Source organism: Nannospalax galili, unplaced genomic scaffold (assembly GCF_000622305.1).
Source record: "Nannospalax galili isolate Female #2095 unplaced genomic scaffold, S.galili_v1.0 scaffold293, whole genome shotgun sequence".
In the NCBI taxonomy this organism is placed as follows: Eukaryota; Metazoa; Chordata; class Mammalia; order Rodentia; family Spalacidae; genus Nannospalax; species Nannospalax galili.
Window position 1 is genome coordinate 1,291,397 of NW_008337147.1, and position 17,689 is coordinate 1,309,085.

The window sequence follows — 17,689 nt, forward strand, 5'->3', positions numbered from 1 at the left end:
ATTTTCCCTATGGAATATATTAGCCACTAGTCAGATACTATTATTGAGTCCTTGAAATCAGGCTAGACACAAATGTGCTTCAAGTGTAAAACAAACATCAGATTTCAAAGGTTTCATTTTAAAATGTATGATCAGGAAAATTTTAAGGATATGGTGGAGTGATATTTTGAATTCAGTGGATTAAATAAGATATATTTGAAATAGTTTCATCTATTTTTCATCTATTGATGTGGCTACTAATTCTCAATCATGTATATGGTTCATGCTATATTTCCACTACACAGTGCTGATCTAGGCAAGTCACTTAAGGTTAGGATCAGGAGAAGACACTGGATATTCATTTCCATTCCTGGAGTCCTCCTAGCCAAGTGACACTCATCTTATTATCCCACTGACTCACTGAGGAATGGAACCCCTTAGCTTACTTAGGAATTGCTCACTGCCTCTAAAAATAGTCCACTTTGACTTCCAAAATGTGCTTGTCTTTTATAAAGAAGCAGGATGGATTGTCATCAGATATAATTTACAATGCATTTTATAATGCATTGTGTAAGCTCCAGTGCATACACAATGTGGCAGTTCTTACACAAGCACATGTTGTAACTGAACCATTTTTGCAAGGAAGCTTTCACATTAAGTAACAAAAATCTATGTGTAAGGTCACATGATTCAGTCACTAATTATTTTAATAAAGATTAATGTCTTAGCTAGTTCTTCTTTGACTTTTTTCTGAAGCAGTCTCATACAACTGTCAACACTCTTACAGATTCTTTCCTCCTTTGATAGAAAGATACTGCTAGGCATGTAGAATAACATTAGTGGTGCCTTGCCCCTTCCTAACAGGTCTGCTATGCTTTTGTCAGTACACACTGACTTTATGGACTGTACCTACGCTTTCTTGTCTGTCTGAGCTCCTGACTGGCAGGAAATCTATTTTACTTATATTTGTTATGTTATTTGGAAAATTCCTGTGACAGAGAGGGTGTTTAAAATGGGTTTCTCAAATTAATGCAGACTACAACTCTGATGCATATGCATAGCTTGCAACACAACTTATCTTTTAGAACTTTCTCTGTCCATATTTTACAGGAAAAATCCAGCTGCAGTCATGAAATTCATAGTGCAAAGGTAAGAAGCAATGCCAACAATAAAAATCTTTATACTTCAATAAGCATTGGAAAAACCATTATGGCCTTCAAAACAATCCAGTGATTTGGATAATTACATTTATAGATGTAGATTATTTACTTCCATTACAGTGAGTCAGAATTGTGGAAATCCTAAAAATAAAAAAAAAAACTATATAAAATGCACGTTTTTAACCTATTTTATTCATACATTTTCCAACTTTTGTCACATAAATGAAGTAATAATTGTCAGATTTCAACATCTAACCAATTTCTTTGGAAATTGACATGCTCTAATTTCTAGCAGTATTTATAGCACAATTAGCCCTGATAAACATCAAAGTAAATATTAAGACTGAAATAAACCAAAGGCTAATTTCAGTTACATAAAAAGAAGTTAATTCTGGAAAGAACTACTATTACTTTAGCTAAGATTTGACAAATTCATTCCTACAATTATAAGCATTAGACATGGTTTTAGAGCATTTACTTGTTATTACAAGTGAAAGAATGAACTGAAACCTTATTTTAAAAAATATTTCCTATACTACAGAAACAAAGACTTTGTAACAGTGTCAAATGACACCATTCTAAGAATATCACATGAAAGTCTGCATTTTTAATCATATTAAAATTATAAGTTGACGTCTGTACAAATTCATACTAACAACTGGAATATAAGACAATGTTCTGAAGTGAAAATTTTAAATGTGAAAAAACCCACAATGCAAAGTGCCTGAGATTATATTATTATCCATTTCTTCAAATTTCCCCTGCATCCTACAGTTTTTGGCTGCCTATGATAACAACCAAAAATTGAAAAGATCTTATAAATGAGAAAGAAGATAAATTATTTCATTTCCATGCTCTGAATCTGCAATATTCATTGTGTGTGTGTGTGTGTGTGTGTGTGTGTGCGTAACAATTAGAATTGCTTACATGCTGTAGTGACAGTTGACTGAAAACCAGTACTATATTTTTAGCCAACTATCTTCCCCACACGTTTGTCAGGTTTTTTCTTAATATTTCATTTACTAATTTTATTTTATGTGTATGAGTGTCGTGCAATGTCCACTGAGGTCAGAAGGAGGTGTCAACTCCTCTGGAAATAGAGTTATGTACAGTTGTTAGCTGGCATGTAGGCACTAGGATTCAAACCCGGGTCTTCTGCAAGAATATACAGTGCTCTTAACTGTTGAGCCATCTCTCCAGCCTCTGAGTCTGTTCAGTTTATAATCTTAAAAATGACTGACACTCACAGACAATCAAATAACCTTGGCTGAAGCCTCATATTTTATACAAAAATTAACTCGAATACAAATTTCAATGTGCTATGTAAAACAATAGCACCTTCATAAAAAAATAGAAAAACTTCAGGTTTTTAGAGCGAGAAAGATGCTATTACACATGACTCAAGAAAAATGTATATTCCAGAAAAGAAAGAGCTTGACTAATTTTATTTCAAAGTGAAAAAGGTCTGCTTTTCATTCCCCAGTTCTATGCTGGGTTTTTGTCTGCCTGAGGACTTATGTATGCTTACACCATTGCCATAGAATCATATGAGCAGGTTCCCAGGAGCTTTTAGGACTGTTTCCATCTGGCCATGCACCTCCTCCCTGGCTCTTATAATCTTTCCACCTCCTCTTCTGCAATGGTTCCTGAGCCTTGGGGGGGGGTGAAGTTTAATATAGGAGTCCTGTCCAAAGACCAGCATTCTTCAGACTCTTAATCTCTATGTTTTGGCCATTTGTGACCTTTTGTTTTCCTGGCCCTTTGTTGCAGAGGCAGCTTCATTAATGACAATTGAGAGATTCATTGGCATCCTCTTCTTTACCCCTGTTCTATGCATACCCCAATCTTAAGCTGAAGAAATATTGGCAAATGATTACTGCTACGTGAGAAAGAACTGATCTTCCTAAAACAAGGGACTCTAGATTGGCTGACTATGTCCCAACAGATGGACTTGCACTGAGTAACTTCTGGGGACACTGGCTTGAAACAGTGGCCTTAACACAGATGACAGAGTATATGGGTTCTAGTGGGAGGGCTATGGGAGGGTGCCAGTGAGGACAGGGGTATAAAGATGATTGAGATTGTTTGAGTTATTCTGTATGGAAATACACAAAAATTCAGTAAAAACAAAAAATAAATTTAAAAAAGAAAAAGGTTTGCTTTGTGAAAGACCATGTTTGAAGACAAAACCACAACTGACAGGATAGGAGGGAATGTTTGTAGCCCTTGTATATGATAAAGGACTTAACATGTAGTGTATATAAAGAACCCTCAATTTTAAAGATTTTTTTTAAAGGAAGAGAAATTAATCTAGTTTAAAACTCAGTAAATGAACAGATATTTCAATAAATAAGGCACAAAGAGAGCAAACAACACAAATGAAACAACAGTCTTCATGAGCTACGAGAAAAATGCAAATTAAAACCACAATGACATATCCCTACACAAATATTAGACTAATAAAAAACAGTGACAATTCTGGCAAGGGTGGGGATAAAACTAAGTTCTTCATACATTGATGGTAAGATAGAGAAAGATAGAAAGTGTGGAAAATGGGTTGAGAACTTCTTAAAATACTAAACACTCATTTACCATACCTAGCCATTATATTCATGGTCATTTATTCCAGACAAATAAAAAAAATCTGTACATGAATATTCACATAACTTTACTGAAATATTTATAGTAGTCAAAAATTGGAAATAATCCAAATGCCCTTCAACAAGTGACTGGAAAAACAAATGGAATGGATGACATACACCAACATAATGAAATACTACTTGGTGACAAAAAGGAACAAGCTATTGTTATGTGCAGTTAGGATAGATCACAACAGTGATGTGCTGAGAAAAGAAGTCCATCTCCAAAGATTACTGATGATGAACTTATATAGTATTGTCAAGATGAAAAAATAATAGAGATAGAAACTAGGTCTGTAATGGTCAAAATTAGGAATGCTGGGACAGTAGTAATGTGAATTTTATGCATGAGGGATTTCTCTGTGGTATCAAAACAGTTCCTTCTGTATCTTAATTGTGGTGATAATATATACATCAGAAAAAAAAGCACATGAAGTATAGGCACCCACAAAAATAATCATTTGTAAAAACTGAAGAAATGTGAATAAAGTCTGCAGATTGTAACAATGACAATTTCCTGGATAAGATACCACACTACAGTTATACAACATCTTATCATAAGGGCAAGCCTGGTAAAGTGTATAGGAAACTGCTCTGTACTCTTTCCAAAATTTCCTGTGAATCTTTAATTGCTTTGAAATGAATTTTTTAATTCAAATTTCAAATTTAATTTTTTAATACAATTTGAAATATTCTCAACAATCTTTAAATGTCCTGTGAGGTTAAAGGTACATTCAATCTGCTACAGTCAATACTCAGCTTTGATATCATTTTTATTTCTACTCACATGTTTCTGCTTATATGTTGTATTTGTGAGTTGACTTTTGTTTAATACTGCATGGATAGTAGAAAGCTTTTAGTGAAAGTCACACTGAGAAACCTAACCAAAAAGAGACCTCCCATTGATGCTCTTCTAGCAAGGAACACAGCTTAAATACCAAAAACACTACTACCCAGTGTACTAGTCAAGAGGACTGAAGGGTCTCCGGACTAAACTAAATTCAAAGGAACATGCAAGCAGAAGTGTCAGAGTTTAAAAAGCTTTTTGCTTTATTTGTTTGTTGTTAACGTAAAAAGTTAAGAGCATGATGGGGGAACACAAAAATAACAATCATTAACTTATTCGTGAAACTTGAGAATCCTAGAATAACTAGTCCATCCAAGAGAAGTTCTCCAAAACTAATTAATTAAAAGCAATAGTAGTGCAAATAATATTTGCTCAAGTCTCTATTAATATAGAACGATAATGGAAAATAGACCCATATCTCTTAGGAAGAAAATGCTAATATGACTCAAGACAAATCATTAATCTTCTATATTGACACCAAAATAGAATCATATCCCTCCTCAAAGTCTTTTAGTCTCCCATCAAAGAAAACTCACTAGACTTGTCTATGATGATAAGCCCCTATCTATCTGAAAAGTATATTCTGGCAAGTGATGGCTCTAATTATATATTACAGGCTCTAGAAAAGGGCAGCACAGAAAGATAGAGTGGTGAAGTCTCATAAGGTTGTGTGTAGTTAGATAACAAAGCAATGTATGTCTTAAAAGATTGATCATAGGGGCTGAGGAGATAACAGTAGCTAAAATGCTTGCCATACAAGCATGAGAACCTGATTCCAAATCCCCAGAATCCATATAAAGACCAGGCACAGTAACATAGGAGCCTATGATCTCAGTGCTCCTATAGAGAGATGGAAGGTGGGGACACAGAGAATCCCCAGGAGTCTATAGGCCAGCTAGTAGCAAACAAAAAAGTGACTTGATTCAAAAACAAGGTGGAAGAGGAGGACTGACAACCAAGGTTGTCCTCTAACCTCTAAGTGCACACTGCCGCACACCCACACCCACATGTACCCACATGAACATGCAGACACAATGAACGTGCAGGCACACATGTGCACGTCACATGCACAAACAATAAAAAGGCTGGGTATAAATTAACTGATATCTTTATTCTATTCTTTTTCTTTCACACATATTCTGTTCTCCAAATAACCTGAAGATAAGCTGATACCTTTCCATGAGTCCAAGATAACACCAGCAAACTGATTTTTACATGTTTTCATATTTTTTATTTTCTTTTTTCTTTATTATTTTTATTTTATGTGTATGAGTATATTGCCTGCATGTATGTGAGTGCACCCATGTCATGCAATGCCATGGAGGTCAGAAGAGGGCTTCAGATTCCCCTGGAACTGGAGTTAAGGACGGGTCATAGCCATCATGTGGGTACTGGGAATCGAACTTGGGTCCTCTGCAAGAGCAGTCAGCCCTCTTAACAGCTGAGCCATCTCTCCAGCCCCGCATGTTTTCATATTTTTGAAGAGTAAACTATCTATGGAATTAAAGACAGGGAAGGACCCCAAGACGTTGTCCAAGCAAGTAAAATGATGAATTCAACACATTTGAGACCAGCAGTCAAAAGTCTCTATGTCTCCCCAAGGAAATATCCTAGAAGAATAGATATCAGATCTCATACAGTGATGACTTACAGTTTAGTATTATTGAAGTATATGACTGCACACTTGTCTCAAGAGTGGGAAAGTCTGGATGCTGCTCAAAAGGACTGTACATGGATATGATTAGGGACTGTAACATGGTCTTGCTGGTGCACTTCTGCTTTCACATGCTGTAGTCTCTTTAGAGTCAGTGAAGAGCTCTGGAAAGTGGTGTGAATTAGAAAAAGAGCTTTTTCTCAGGATGAGTGTGGAACTGAAAGCCCTGATAGGTCTGGCTCAGTTTCAGGTAAGGATGACCATAGGACACTTGATTAGTAATTTATACTCACAAAAAAACAAGATGGAACGTAAAGATAGCTAACCTATGGTTGGCTAAATAAACATGATAGTAAGTTTACATGTGTGTGATCCTACCAGAACCATGGTTGTGCATTTGTCCATTAACCTTCTAAGGATAGAAATGGAAATCAAATGCTAAAGAGTGAAAGATGTAGACTCATGTAGGCTGAAACTCAAACAGTTCACTTTTAACTTACTTTTAAGTGGTGACACAAACATGTGCTTCTATAACCCATAGCTTGTTGAATTTTCTGTTAAGTGGAACTAAATATATAGCATTTGACATGTTTTTTTAAGAGTATATGACTGCACCATGTAGCTAGTCACTCCTAAATACAGGAGCTTATTAATGAAATTGAAAATGAATTAGGGGGCTGGAGATATGGCTTAACGGTTTAAGAGCACTGGCTGCTCTTGCAGATGACCTGGGTTTAATTCCCAGCACCCACATGGTGGCTAATACCCATCTGTAACTCCAGTTCCAGGGGATCAGACACCCTCTTCTGGCCTTCTGGCCTTCATGGGCATTGCATAACATGGGTGCACTCTTGTACATGCAGGCAATACACTCGTACATGTAAAATAAAGATAACATATATTTTTTTAATATTTTAAATACTTAAAAATATTTTTTATTTATTATTTTTATTTTACATGTACGAGTGTATTGCCTGTATGTATGTGAGTGCACCTATGTCATGAAATGCCATGGGGGTCAGAAGAGGGCTTCAACAAAAGCAGTCAGTGCTCTTAACCACTGAGCCATCTCTCCAGCACCAAAAGATAATAAATGAATCAATCAATCAATCAATCATCAATGAATAAATAAATATAAATGTGTGTGTGTGTGTGTGTGCATGAGTGCATTCCCTGCATGTATGTGAGTGCACCTGTGATGTGCAATGCCACAGAGGTAAGAAGAGAGTTTTGGATTCCCCTGAACTGGAGTTAAGGACAGTTCATAGCTGCCATGTGGGTGCTGGGAATCGAACCCAGGTCCTCTGCAAGAGTAGTCAGTGCTCTTAACTGCTGAGCCATCTCTCCAGACCCAGATAATACTTTTTAAAAATAAAATAAAAATTTTTTTTGGTCTTTTTGAGACAGGGTCTCCCTGTAACCCAAGCTGTCCTGGAACTCACTATGTAGACCAGGCTGGCCTTGGTCTACAGAGATCCGCCTGCCTCTGACTCCCGAGTGCTGGGATTAAAGGCGTGTGCCACCACGCATAGCCAAAAATAAAAATTTTTAAGAGTGAATTAGATGATATTCGGTAATATGCACCATTGGTAAAACAAATAGTTAATTTATGAGTATTTGAAAATCCCTAAGTATAGTTATGCGAAAAGTAGATTTAGATGATTTTGATTATCATACTTTAGAGAACTAGAGTATCTTCCTGGAGCTTTTGCCTCATTATAACTGACTGTTCAATGGTTATACAAATATACATGTGCATCTTTCATTCATTTGTTTTATATAACTTATAAAAATCAAACTTCCTGATATCATCCAATATCAAAACAGAGAAAAAAGGAAGGACCACAAAATTTTATTTTTTTTTCTTACTAACATACCATGGCTATCACATGTTCAGGTTACACTTTTACTTTCAAACTTTTAAGTATCATTTTTTTTCTTCTTCCATATTAGTTATATTTTCAAAGTTATTCTGGCTATTAGTAAACTCAGTATGATCATTCTTTTCACCATCCAGAGTTCAGGAGGAAGAAAATCCCTGCAGCTGTTTGATGTCCAAGAATATGAACACTTACCAGTCAGATGAAAGAAGAGAAGAGACAGAAAGGGAGATCAAGAGAATAGTGAGTTTGAATTTCTGCAGGCTAGCATTTACCTCTCAATAAAAGAAGCTTTGTGCTCCTTGTGTCCCAAGACTCATCTTGCCTTCAGCTCACAGTAAACTGGCAATTACCTTACCATCTCCACTCCAAATTAAGGATCAAAGTTTAAACATGTTCTTTTCCTTCTCTATTAGATTATGATTAAAATTATCACCTGCCTCACCTCATTCACAAATCACTTGTACAAGAAAAGGAACTCCCTAAAGTAAGAACAATATATTTAATCAGGAAAACAAAGAGTTGTGGGGGATTTAGGGTCATGGTTTGATTGCATAATGTAACACTAAAGAACCTAACAACAATAAAATCAAATGAAAATAAAATTCTAGTAAATATTTAAGCTGGAACATTACCTAATATCATCAAATAGTGTATACTGAGCATCTCTGTAGATATTCCAAGTCGTCAGGAGACACTGAAAAATAGGTTCTATATTTCTTCCACTGAGTAAGAAACTGACATTCATACAAGTTCTCCAATCTTCTCTTGGGACTCAAATCTATCGTGAAGCTATAATGTAGCTAAGATTCAAGTCTTGAATTACTTTCATTCTTTGTAATACAACCACTCCATGATATTTTTATATTTAACATGTAATGAACCTAGGTTTAGAGTCTAAATCATTTGGAACACTTTGATATCAAAAATCAGTCAAGTTTTACAAATCAGTCACCATAACTAAACAATTAACATTTAACATGCTATGAAATTGTAAAATACTGTAAGTTGTTTTATAAGTATGTCTGATGTCTACCTTTTATCAAGGTATCAGTTCCTATTGCCCAAAACACAAAACTAAATAGGATTTCACCTATTAAAAGAAACCTGGATTCAAAATATTGGTGAACACTGATGAGCAGAGTTCACAACAATAAAAGAATAATTTTATTATACATATATATATAATACACACACACACACACACACACTCACACACACACACACACATACATGCTGACTATAGAATGAAAGGTACCTGGTAGCAGCAAGTCTCTCAGAAGTACATACTTTTGGCTTCCGTTAATGTCTGTAAGTATATAATCAAAGTTTAATGTGTGCTTTCAAGTAACAGCAGCATGGTACACACATCACTCTAAAACTATAGCACATTTCACAGCTACTGTGTTAACATGTCATGGTGACCTAGGGCCCAGTGGACTGAGAGCTGAAAGGAATTGTCTAAGAAGTTACGTGTAAAGAGGCATTTCTCCAGAGGTGGTACACCTGGTCCCAGGGCCTAAACTAAGTCAAAATGGTCTATCAAGTTATTTCAAGGCACTTTGAAAATGAGAAGAGGTCAGAGACTCTTGAACATGGCTGTTAAGAATCCAGGAGTGACTCTAGAATTAGAACAGATCTCTGTTGCCAAGAGCAAATGCATCTACCAGTACAGAAGAGCAGGTCAGGTACATTTCTAATCTTCTCTGCCTTCTAAACTCACTGCCATGTGACTTCTTTCAAAGCTCAAAATTTGGCGAGTTGCTGAGAAAAAAAAGTGTAGCACTCAGCCACATTTAAAGCTTTTAACACTATGAAAATCAATTGTTGATATGACTGCTGACACATCAAGTCCAAATACTTTCCAAATGGAACTGGATACTGATATTGAAACTCACTATTATTTCTAACTAAGTGGGCTCAGAAAGCCACTCTCCATTATAAACTTTACATATGGGGAGAAGTCAGGGAAGGAAATAGCATATCTCTAAGCTTACATATGGGGAGAAGTCAGGGAAGGAAATAGCATATCTCTAAGCTGTGTCCTAAAGTTTATATAGAATATTGTCATCAATAGAATCCAAAAAAAAAAAAATGCATGAAGCAGAAATCATAGTATACACAAAAGCACAGCCAGACCTGGGATTAGACCAAAATACATATTATCCATTAAAGGATGGTATGTTAGCATACCTTCAAGATTCTACCCTTAAATATTCATCACATATGATACGTTACTATTTTTTTTAAGAAAAGCAAATATAAGAAAAAGTTTACTAAGTCACTCCTACTAAGCTAAAACAGTCACAATAAAGAACAGGAAATTTCTCTGTTCTTGATGCCTCTTAATCACTGGTTTTTTTTCTAAATTCACATCCCAACTTCTTCAGTACATACAGATAATAAAAAAAAGAAAATATTCAATATTCAAGGTTAAAGCAATACAAGTAGAAAATGATATGTTTCAGATTAATTTTAGGAGTAATTAAGTATACCTCATAGAATGTCTTCAGTGTCCCTCTAGTTAGATAGCACAAACTAAGGGGGTTGTATGGGAGGGGGAGGGATATGAGATATACTCAAAGATTAGACTGGAAAGATCAACAGGGTCCAGATACTGAAGACTCTTGTAGGTTATATACCTTAACAGAAATGAGGAATTGTTGAAATGGAGTGAGCAGAATAGTATCATAATCATTCGCCTTGTTCAAAGTTCATTCTATTGTAAATGAAGAAGAGTTGAATAAATAAAGTGGGTGAAAATGCTTTGAGCTTGTTCTCATAGATCAGGCTAGTTATGCTAGCAACTTGAAATCAGATAACAGTAGTCATGCAAAGTGGTTCATACTTCAAAGAGTCAGAAGACACAAATGCCCAGACTAAGGGTAAAGTAGTTAAGAACAGGTCAGGACTGGGAGATGGCTCAGTGGGTAAAGTGACTGCCTTGGAAGCAAGAGTATCTGAGCTCAGTCCCCAGAACCCCTGGGGAAAAAGCCATATATTGTGGCACACACTTGTTATCCTGGCTGGGACTCACTGGCCAACCTACTTGGTGAGTTCCAACCTAGTCAGAGACCTTGACTCAAAAAAAAAAAAAGGGTAAATGGCACATATTCATACACACACTAAGTTTAAAGACTGAGCAGTTGGTAATTGAAGACAATACAACTGAGACTGAAATAGCTGAGATAGGGTGTGAAGGGACAAACAGGTTTGAAATGAAAATCTGCACATTAGGATTTGAAGATGATCACTTTTGCACATATAGGACATTGAAATGAAGACCATTAGAATTATGTTGGAAATAGCAGGGATGAAGACAGATTTGAGCAGCCTCAAGAGATGAGACCTACATGGAAAACATGAATGTCTAAGGAAACAATCTATAATCAGAAATTAAGCAGCATTTAAGAAAGAAAGAAAAAGGGCTATACATGGCATTACTGTATAAACTTTAAACAAAGGATACCAACTAGTGATAGAGAGGTTGTATTTTTCTGAGCAGTGTTCACAAATGTCAGTTCTCTGTTTCAAGCACATAGTTAAGTTGACTTGCTCTCATCAGCAGGTCAACAGAAAGGGCTCACTGATAGGCAAAGACCAAAGGAAAGTCACAGTTTCATTTTCTCTGTTACATGACATTATTATTGTGGAGGAGGTTTCAAAATAGAATGCTTCATAATCCTAGATGGCTGAATGACTACTGTGAGGAGAACCCTTTGGCCAACTCACAAGGCCATGCAACATGCCGCAATCAAATGCTCTGAATAACTATGGAGAAAACTAACTGGAGTAAAAGCAACAGGTTTAAAAGAGAATAAAGAAAAATAAAAAAGCAGCACTGAATGGAAAATGCCATCTTAGGAAGCCATCGATGAGACAGCATGGAGGTGATCAAACACCAATGTACTTAAATTTTTTTTATTATGCAAAGTAACTCACTATCCTCTACACTTAATTCCAAACTCTCAGAGTTGGCAAAAAGAACACACAAAACAGAATTTCAAAAGAAATATTGATTGGGAAAGACCGTCCATCAATGAAAAGATGTCACCCCGTCACTATTCTTACATATTTTTAATTATACACCTCAAATTTTCTTCATTGTTTAGTAAGCATACTTTGCACCTAAATGGTTGACTGGTTGTGTTAGGCCAAGGACATACTGAACAAAAGTGTTGCTAAACAGACACAAAATACAGAAAATCTTAGTCTATTGTTATGCTTTCCACAAAATACATGAAATGGGGTAATTCGCAAAAAGGGAAAATTATTTCCTTATAGTTCTGGAGATTGACAAATCCAAGAGCAAGATCCCAGTAGGTTAGGTTGTCTGGTGTGGGCTCTTCTCTGCTTCCAAGATGGCAACTTGTTGCTGCATTCACCAGAGTAGATATGCATGTCTTTACACACATGGCAGATGGGCAAAAGGGCCTAAAACTGTACCAAACCTTTTGTTGTTGTTAGGTTTGTTTTTTTTGTTTTTTGGGTTTTCCAAATTTTGATGGTTTCTTCTTATACACAATGTAATGTTATCATATTCCTTCTCCATTACCTTTTTTTATCCTCCTCCCTTTCCTGTTAGCTTTCTTGCCCCCTTCTTCTTCCAAACTACCCCCTCTTACTTTTGTGAGTGTCTGCCTGTCCTGTCCATGTGGTCTCAGCTGCTGTGTGCTCAGGATTGCCAGGGCCAAGTCATCCTGAGATAGCATTTATAGTCTGTCTTCCTATCCTCTGGCTCTCACGATCCCACCACCTCTCTCTTTTGTGATGTTTCCTGGGCCTCCTGAGCCTCAGAGTGCATCACTCTGATGGGTTGATTAAAGAATTAATGAGTAACTTTGCATCATAAAGAAAAATCAAATAAATTAGTGTGTGATCTCTTTGCTGATTAGAATTTGCATCAATCTGATAATATAGATGCCCCACTTAGTGCTGAACCTTCAGCAGTTTCTTTTTCTCAGACTTGGATGGGTTCTGAGTCTTTGATTAGATCTTTGCCTACTGTCAAAAGACACTTCTTTGCCTAAGGCTGAGAGCTGTCTGTGGATATAAAGACCTTAATCCATTTGTAAGTGAGGAGCCCTTGTGGCCTAATCAAACTTTAAAGGCCCCAATTCTTCAATTAACACATTGGTAGCACCTGAATTTCACAAATGAAACATTTCAAACCATAGCAATCAGTAATCTGGGACCAGACTATGAAGGAAGAAGTTTTTATTATTCAGTAGTTAACAATAAAAGTCACCACTGCCAGATGCCAAATTACTATTCGACATGCCTAAATGGAACATGTGTGCTGGAAAATGGCAATTACCCAGAACCAAGACCAGAAGTAGAATCCAGGTCACAGAAAAGCACATAAGGACCTACCAGGCCAGACTTTTCACCGTCAACACTGGATTCCCCCACTTCTTTATTCTGGCTTTTGTTCCCCTCATTAGTTTTGACAAACCATGAAAGATGACTATAATTGTTTTAATCCCAACCGAGTTGAAAGTAGGGACCATGAAAATAAAAGGCAGTGAACAAGTGAACAAACAACATTTATCTGCTTGTGACCATTTAAAAGTGGAACAGGACACACAAAATATTTCCACAACTCTCCCTTACATTTCATTTTATAAAGCATACAAGTAAAATCATTGTTATAAGCATATGGAAGAAGGCTGGTCATCACCTTTAATCACCTTCCTCTAAAATTTTTTATTACTTCGAAATTAAATCCAGACTTTCACTTTTGAAGACGATGTGCTCTTTTGAAGAGCACACATTTGGGCATTCTGAATTGAGTTTCACCAGATTCCTCCCCAAGTGGTTAATACAAGGGCATAATCACCTGCTTTAAGTGAGTAACAGTTCAGCCTTGCTACTTTGAGGACTCATTCATTAGGATATATAAACTCCGGAATGCGCTGTTTATAACTTGTATCCCCTTACAAGGTCCTACAGTAAGGGTTTCTTACTAGAGGCTTACTGGAGTAACTACGCTTAATCATGGCAACACTAATTGGGGAGTTTTCAAACTCTAATCGGCCCATTTTGGTTAATCACTAACTAGCAAAATGTTTTCTATTTTAAAATTGTTTATGCGCATCCTGTTGCTAAGGTAGTTTCATTTTGTTGTAATGCTGCTTAAAGAAACGATTGTATCTCAATGGGTTTTACTCACCAAGGACTTTATCAGTGTGGCTACAACCAAATACTCGAAATGGGATCACAACTGCTCTAATTAGTATATAGCTATTTTAATTTTAAAACTAAGCCTGAGACGATCATAATTACTCAATTCTCATTTGTGATGAACGAATATAGGGAAGAACGATGGGAGAAGAGCTCAAAGTAAAGGATCTTGAATTGGGCTCTACAAGTATGGTTAACCTTACCCTCCTCCCTTTCTCAAGAGACAATGTCACTCCAGGAATGTAGCTGTACATCCGTCTATCATCAGGGTTGTTTTAAGGGGGGAGAAACATGATGATCAAGGCGAGAGGAACACTACCAGGAGCAAACACGAGGGAACACTGTCTGCTTGAAGGACTCACGAGCAATGCTACGAAGTGAACTTAAATCACACACGCCAGGAGTCAGGTCCGACTAACTCACAAGACCAGAGCACGAGGCTGGTCTGCGGTCACAGACCTAGCTAGCGCAGCTGAAGCCAGCACGTCCCGGATGGCGGCCTGGCGGGCGGGGAGGGGAGGAGGGAAGTTTACTGGGCGGACACGCAACCTCCGGGACGGCACGAACTGCCCCCGAGTGAACTCGGCGCCACGCCCACCGAGCTCCACCCTCCAGGGACGCGCAAACGGCTGGGCGCGAGCGGAAAGAACTTCGCGAGGGGGGGAGGCTGGCTGCGGGCTGAGGGGAGCGGAGGGGGTCCCGGTACCTGCGCTGGAAGTCCGGGGCAAAGGGCTTCAGGTACGGGTCAGTGTCCAGGAGTCGGGCCAGCTCGGGCACGTCAGCCAGGGCGGCCGCCAGCTGCGCCTCGGAGCCATTCTCAGCGCCCGCGGGAGCGCCCGGCGCCGCCATCTTCGCCGCAGCCTGAGTAGCCGAGGCCCGAGTGGGTCGAGCGGAACGCGAGCCCCTGGGGCGGAGTCGGGCGAGCTCAGACGAGCCGCAACCTGCCTGCCCTTTATAGCCACGGAGGCCCCGGCGGAGTGAAGCCCGGACGCTTGTCCCCAGCGGAGGCCACCGCCCGCTCCCGCCCACTCACGCGGTAGCCACCTGGAACCCTGTCTCTGCTGGCCTGCCGTGAGAAGGCGGATCCCACGACTGGCTCACGCCTTCCTCTTCACTCCTGAGCTACCCTGTCCTTTCATTTCTGAGGTTTTTCTTAGTGCAGTTTTTAAAACAGAGGAAGTGTATGAGGAGAACATTTACCTGTAGATAAAGTTAACCTGGTGAGGGTTTTAATGTCATCACCCAGGCTGAAAGTTGCCAGGAGAATGTCTGACGCCACAACGGGAGCAAAGACTTTTCCTATTCCCCATTCAGTCGACAAAGAAAGAAAGGCCTTTGTGTTTGCACAAGCTTTTCAACCAATAAACCACCATTGATGAGACATGACTTGGAGAACATCATTAAATTGAATTTGACTCTGCTGATGCCAGTGATAAAGCAAGAAACTTCTCTTCCTTTGACCTAGCTCCCAAGTGGCACTTCCTTCTGTCCTTTCCTTCCCATTAACTAGCTTTCAGATGAGTAATTATTTTTTAAGAGTACATAATTGGGAGCCAAGGAGATGATGGCACAGTTGGTAAAGGCACTTGCCAACAAGGCAAATGACCTGCGGGTTCTATCCCCAGAACCCACGTGGTAAAAGGAGAAAACCAACTCTGGCAGGTTGTTCTCTGTCCTCCAGAAGGACACTTCCAGCTCTGTGCCACACATAGAAAACACTTATTTTAAAGAAAAAGAATGCAGAACTGGGAACCAGGAGAAATGGACCCAGCAACTCAGGAGGTTGCAGTCTGCTTTTTTTCTTAAAACTGGACAGCTTTGTGAATCACTTTCTTAGTTGAAACCTGAAAACGTAGAATCCTAGAATATGTGGAGGAAGAAGAGTATTGCTTGAGGGCTCATCCTCGAGCTTTAAACTTTAAGACATTCAAAAGGAGTTTTAGTGAAGAATTCAAGAAGCACATGCTGGCCTCAGTGTACCTACATGCCTTGAGGCAAAACACTCAACGCATTTTTTAAGAACATTGAAACCCAGAAGGAAGATCCCAATAGATACACAAATCTATATGTTTAAGCCCCCCACCCCTTTTTTTGAGTAACTCAAACTACCATCACTTTACACTGAATTTTCCATTTACATCACTAAGAGACCTACACCAACTAATGTGCCTGTTTGTGTAAAATCAAGCAAATCACTTATTAGGTAGGAAGAGGGGAGAGAATGAGGAGAGAAGCTTTGTGATATTTGTTTGGTCATCTTGAGACAGGCTCTCCCTATCTCCACAGCTGTCCTTCAATTCACTATGTAGACAAGGTGACCTCCATCTAACAAACATCTGCCTGCCTCTGCCTCCTGAATGCTGGAAGTAAAGGTATGCATCACCATACCAAAATGATTTTTTAGAGGCTCAGTGAATAAACCCAGCCTAAAGTAAGTTATCATAACTTTTAAACAGGTTAGAGAAATTGCTCAGAAAGCTAGCTCATTGGTTAAGAGCAAAGGGTGCTCTCCCAGAGAAACTGGTTTCAGTTCCCAGCACCTACTTGGTGGCTAACAATCATCCATGACTCCAGTTCAAGGGAAATCAATGCCCTTCTGACCTCTGTGGGCATTGTACACATTGGTACATTTACATATAAGTGATACACTCATACACATAAATAAAAATAAATTTTCAAAAAACAGGCAGGAGCTGGAGCGATGACTCAGCCTTAGCTGTCAAGAGCACTGGTTGTTCTTGCAGAAGACCCAGGTGCAGATTCCCAGCACCCACATGACAGCTAACAATGGTCCTTAAGTCCAGTTCCAGTGGCTCCACCACCCTCTCTGTCCTCTGTGGGCATTACACAACAGGTGCAGTTAAAGACATGCAGGCAATATATGCATACACATAAAATAAAAATAAATTTTTTAAAAGGCTACTGTCATCTACACTTGCCCATCCACAGTGCACTCCCTGTATCACTGTTTCTCAAACTTTGAACTTCATATGAATTTGCTAGGTGTCTTGGTCAAAATGCACATTCTTAGTTGGTGATTGACGTTCCAGATTACATTTTTTTTTTTTTTTTGGTCTTTTTGAGACAGGGTCTCTCTGTAGCCCCAGCTGGCCTGGAACTCCCTAGGGAGGCCCGGCTGGCTTTGAAACTTTTAAAAGGCTACTGTCATCTACACTTGCCCATCCACAGTGCACTCCCTGTATCACTGTTTCTCAAACTTTGAACTTCATATGAATTTGCTAGGTGTCTTTGGTAAAAAGGCAATTTTTTATTGGTGATTGACGTTCCCGGTTTCATTTTTTTTTTTTTTTTGGTCTTTTTGAGACAGGGTCTCTCTGTAGCCCCAG

General features: G+C 38.4%; 1 protein-coding gene across 1 annotated transcript in view; it reads right to left on the reverse strand.

Annotated features, from left to right (window-relative positions):
- Gbe1 (1,4-alpha-glucan branching enzyme 1) overlaps positions 1-15,391 on the reverse strand; it is a 300,252-nt gene extending 284,861 nt beyond the window's left edge. The window contains exon 1 of the mRNA XM_008832224.3: positions 15,049-15,391. Within this exon, the coding sequence (XP_008830446.1) occupies positions 15,049-15,191 (143 nt within the window). The 5' untranslated portion in view covers positions 15,192-15,391. The remainder of the gene's footprint in view (positions 1-15,048) is intronic.
- Positions 15,392-17,689: the final 2,298 nt, after the last annotated feature.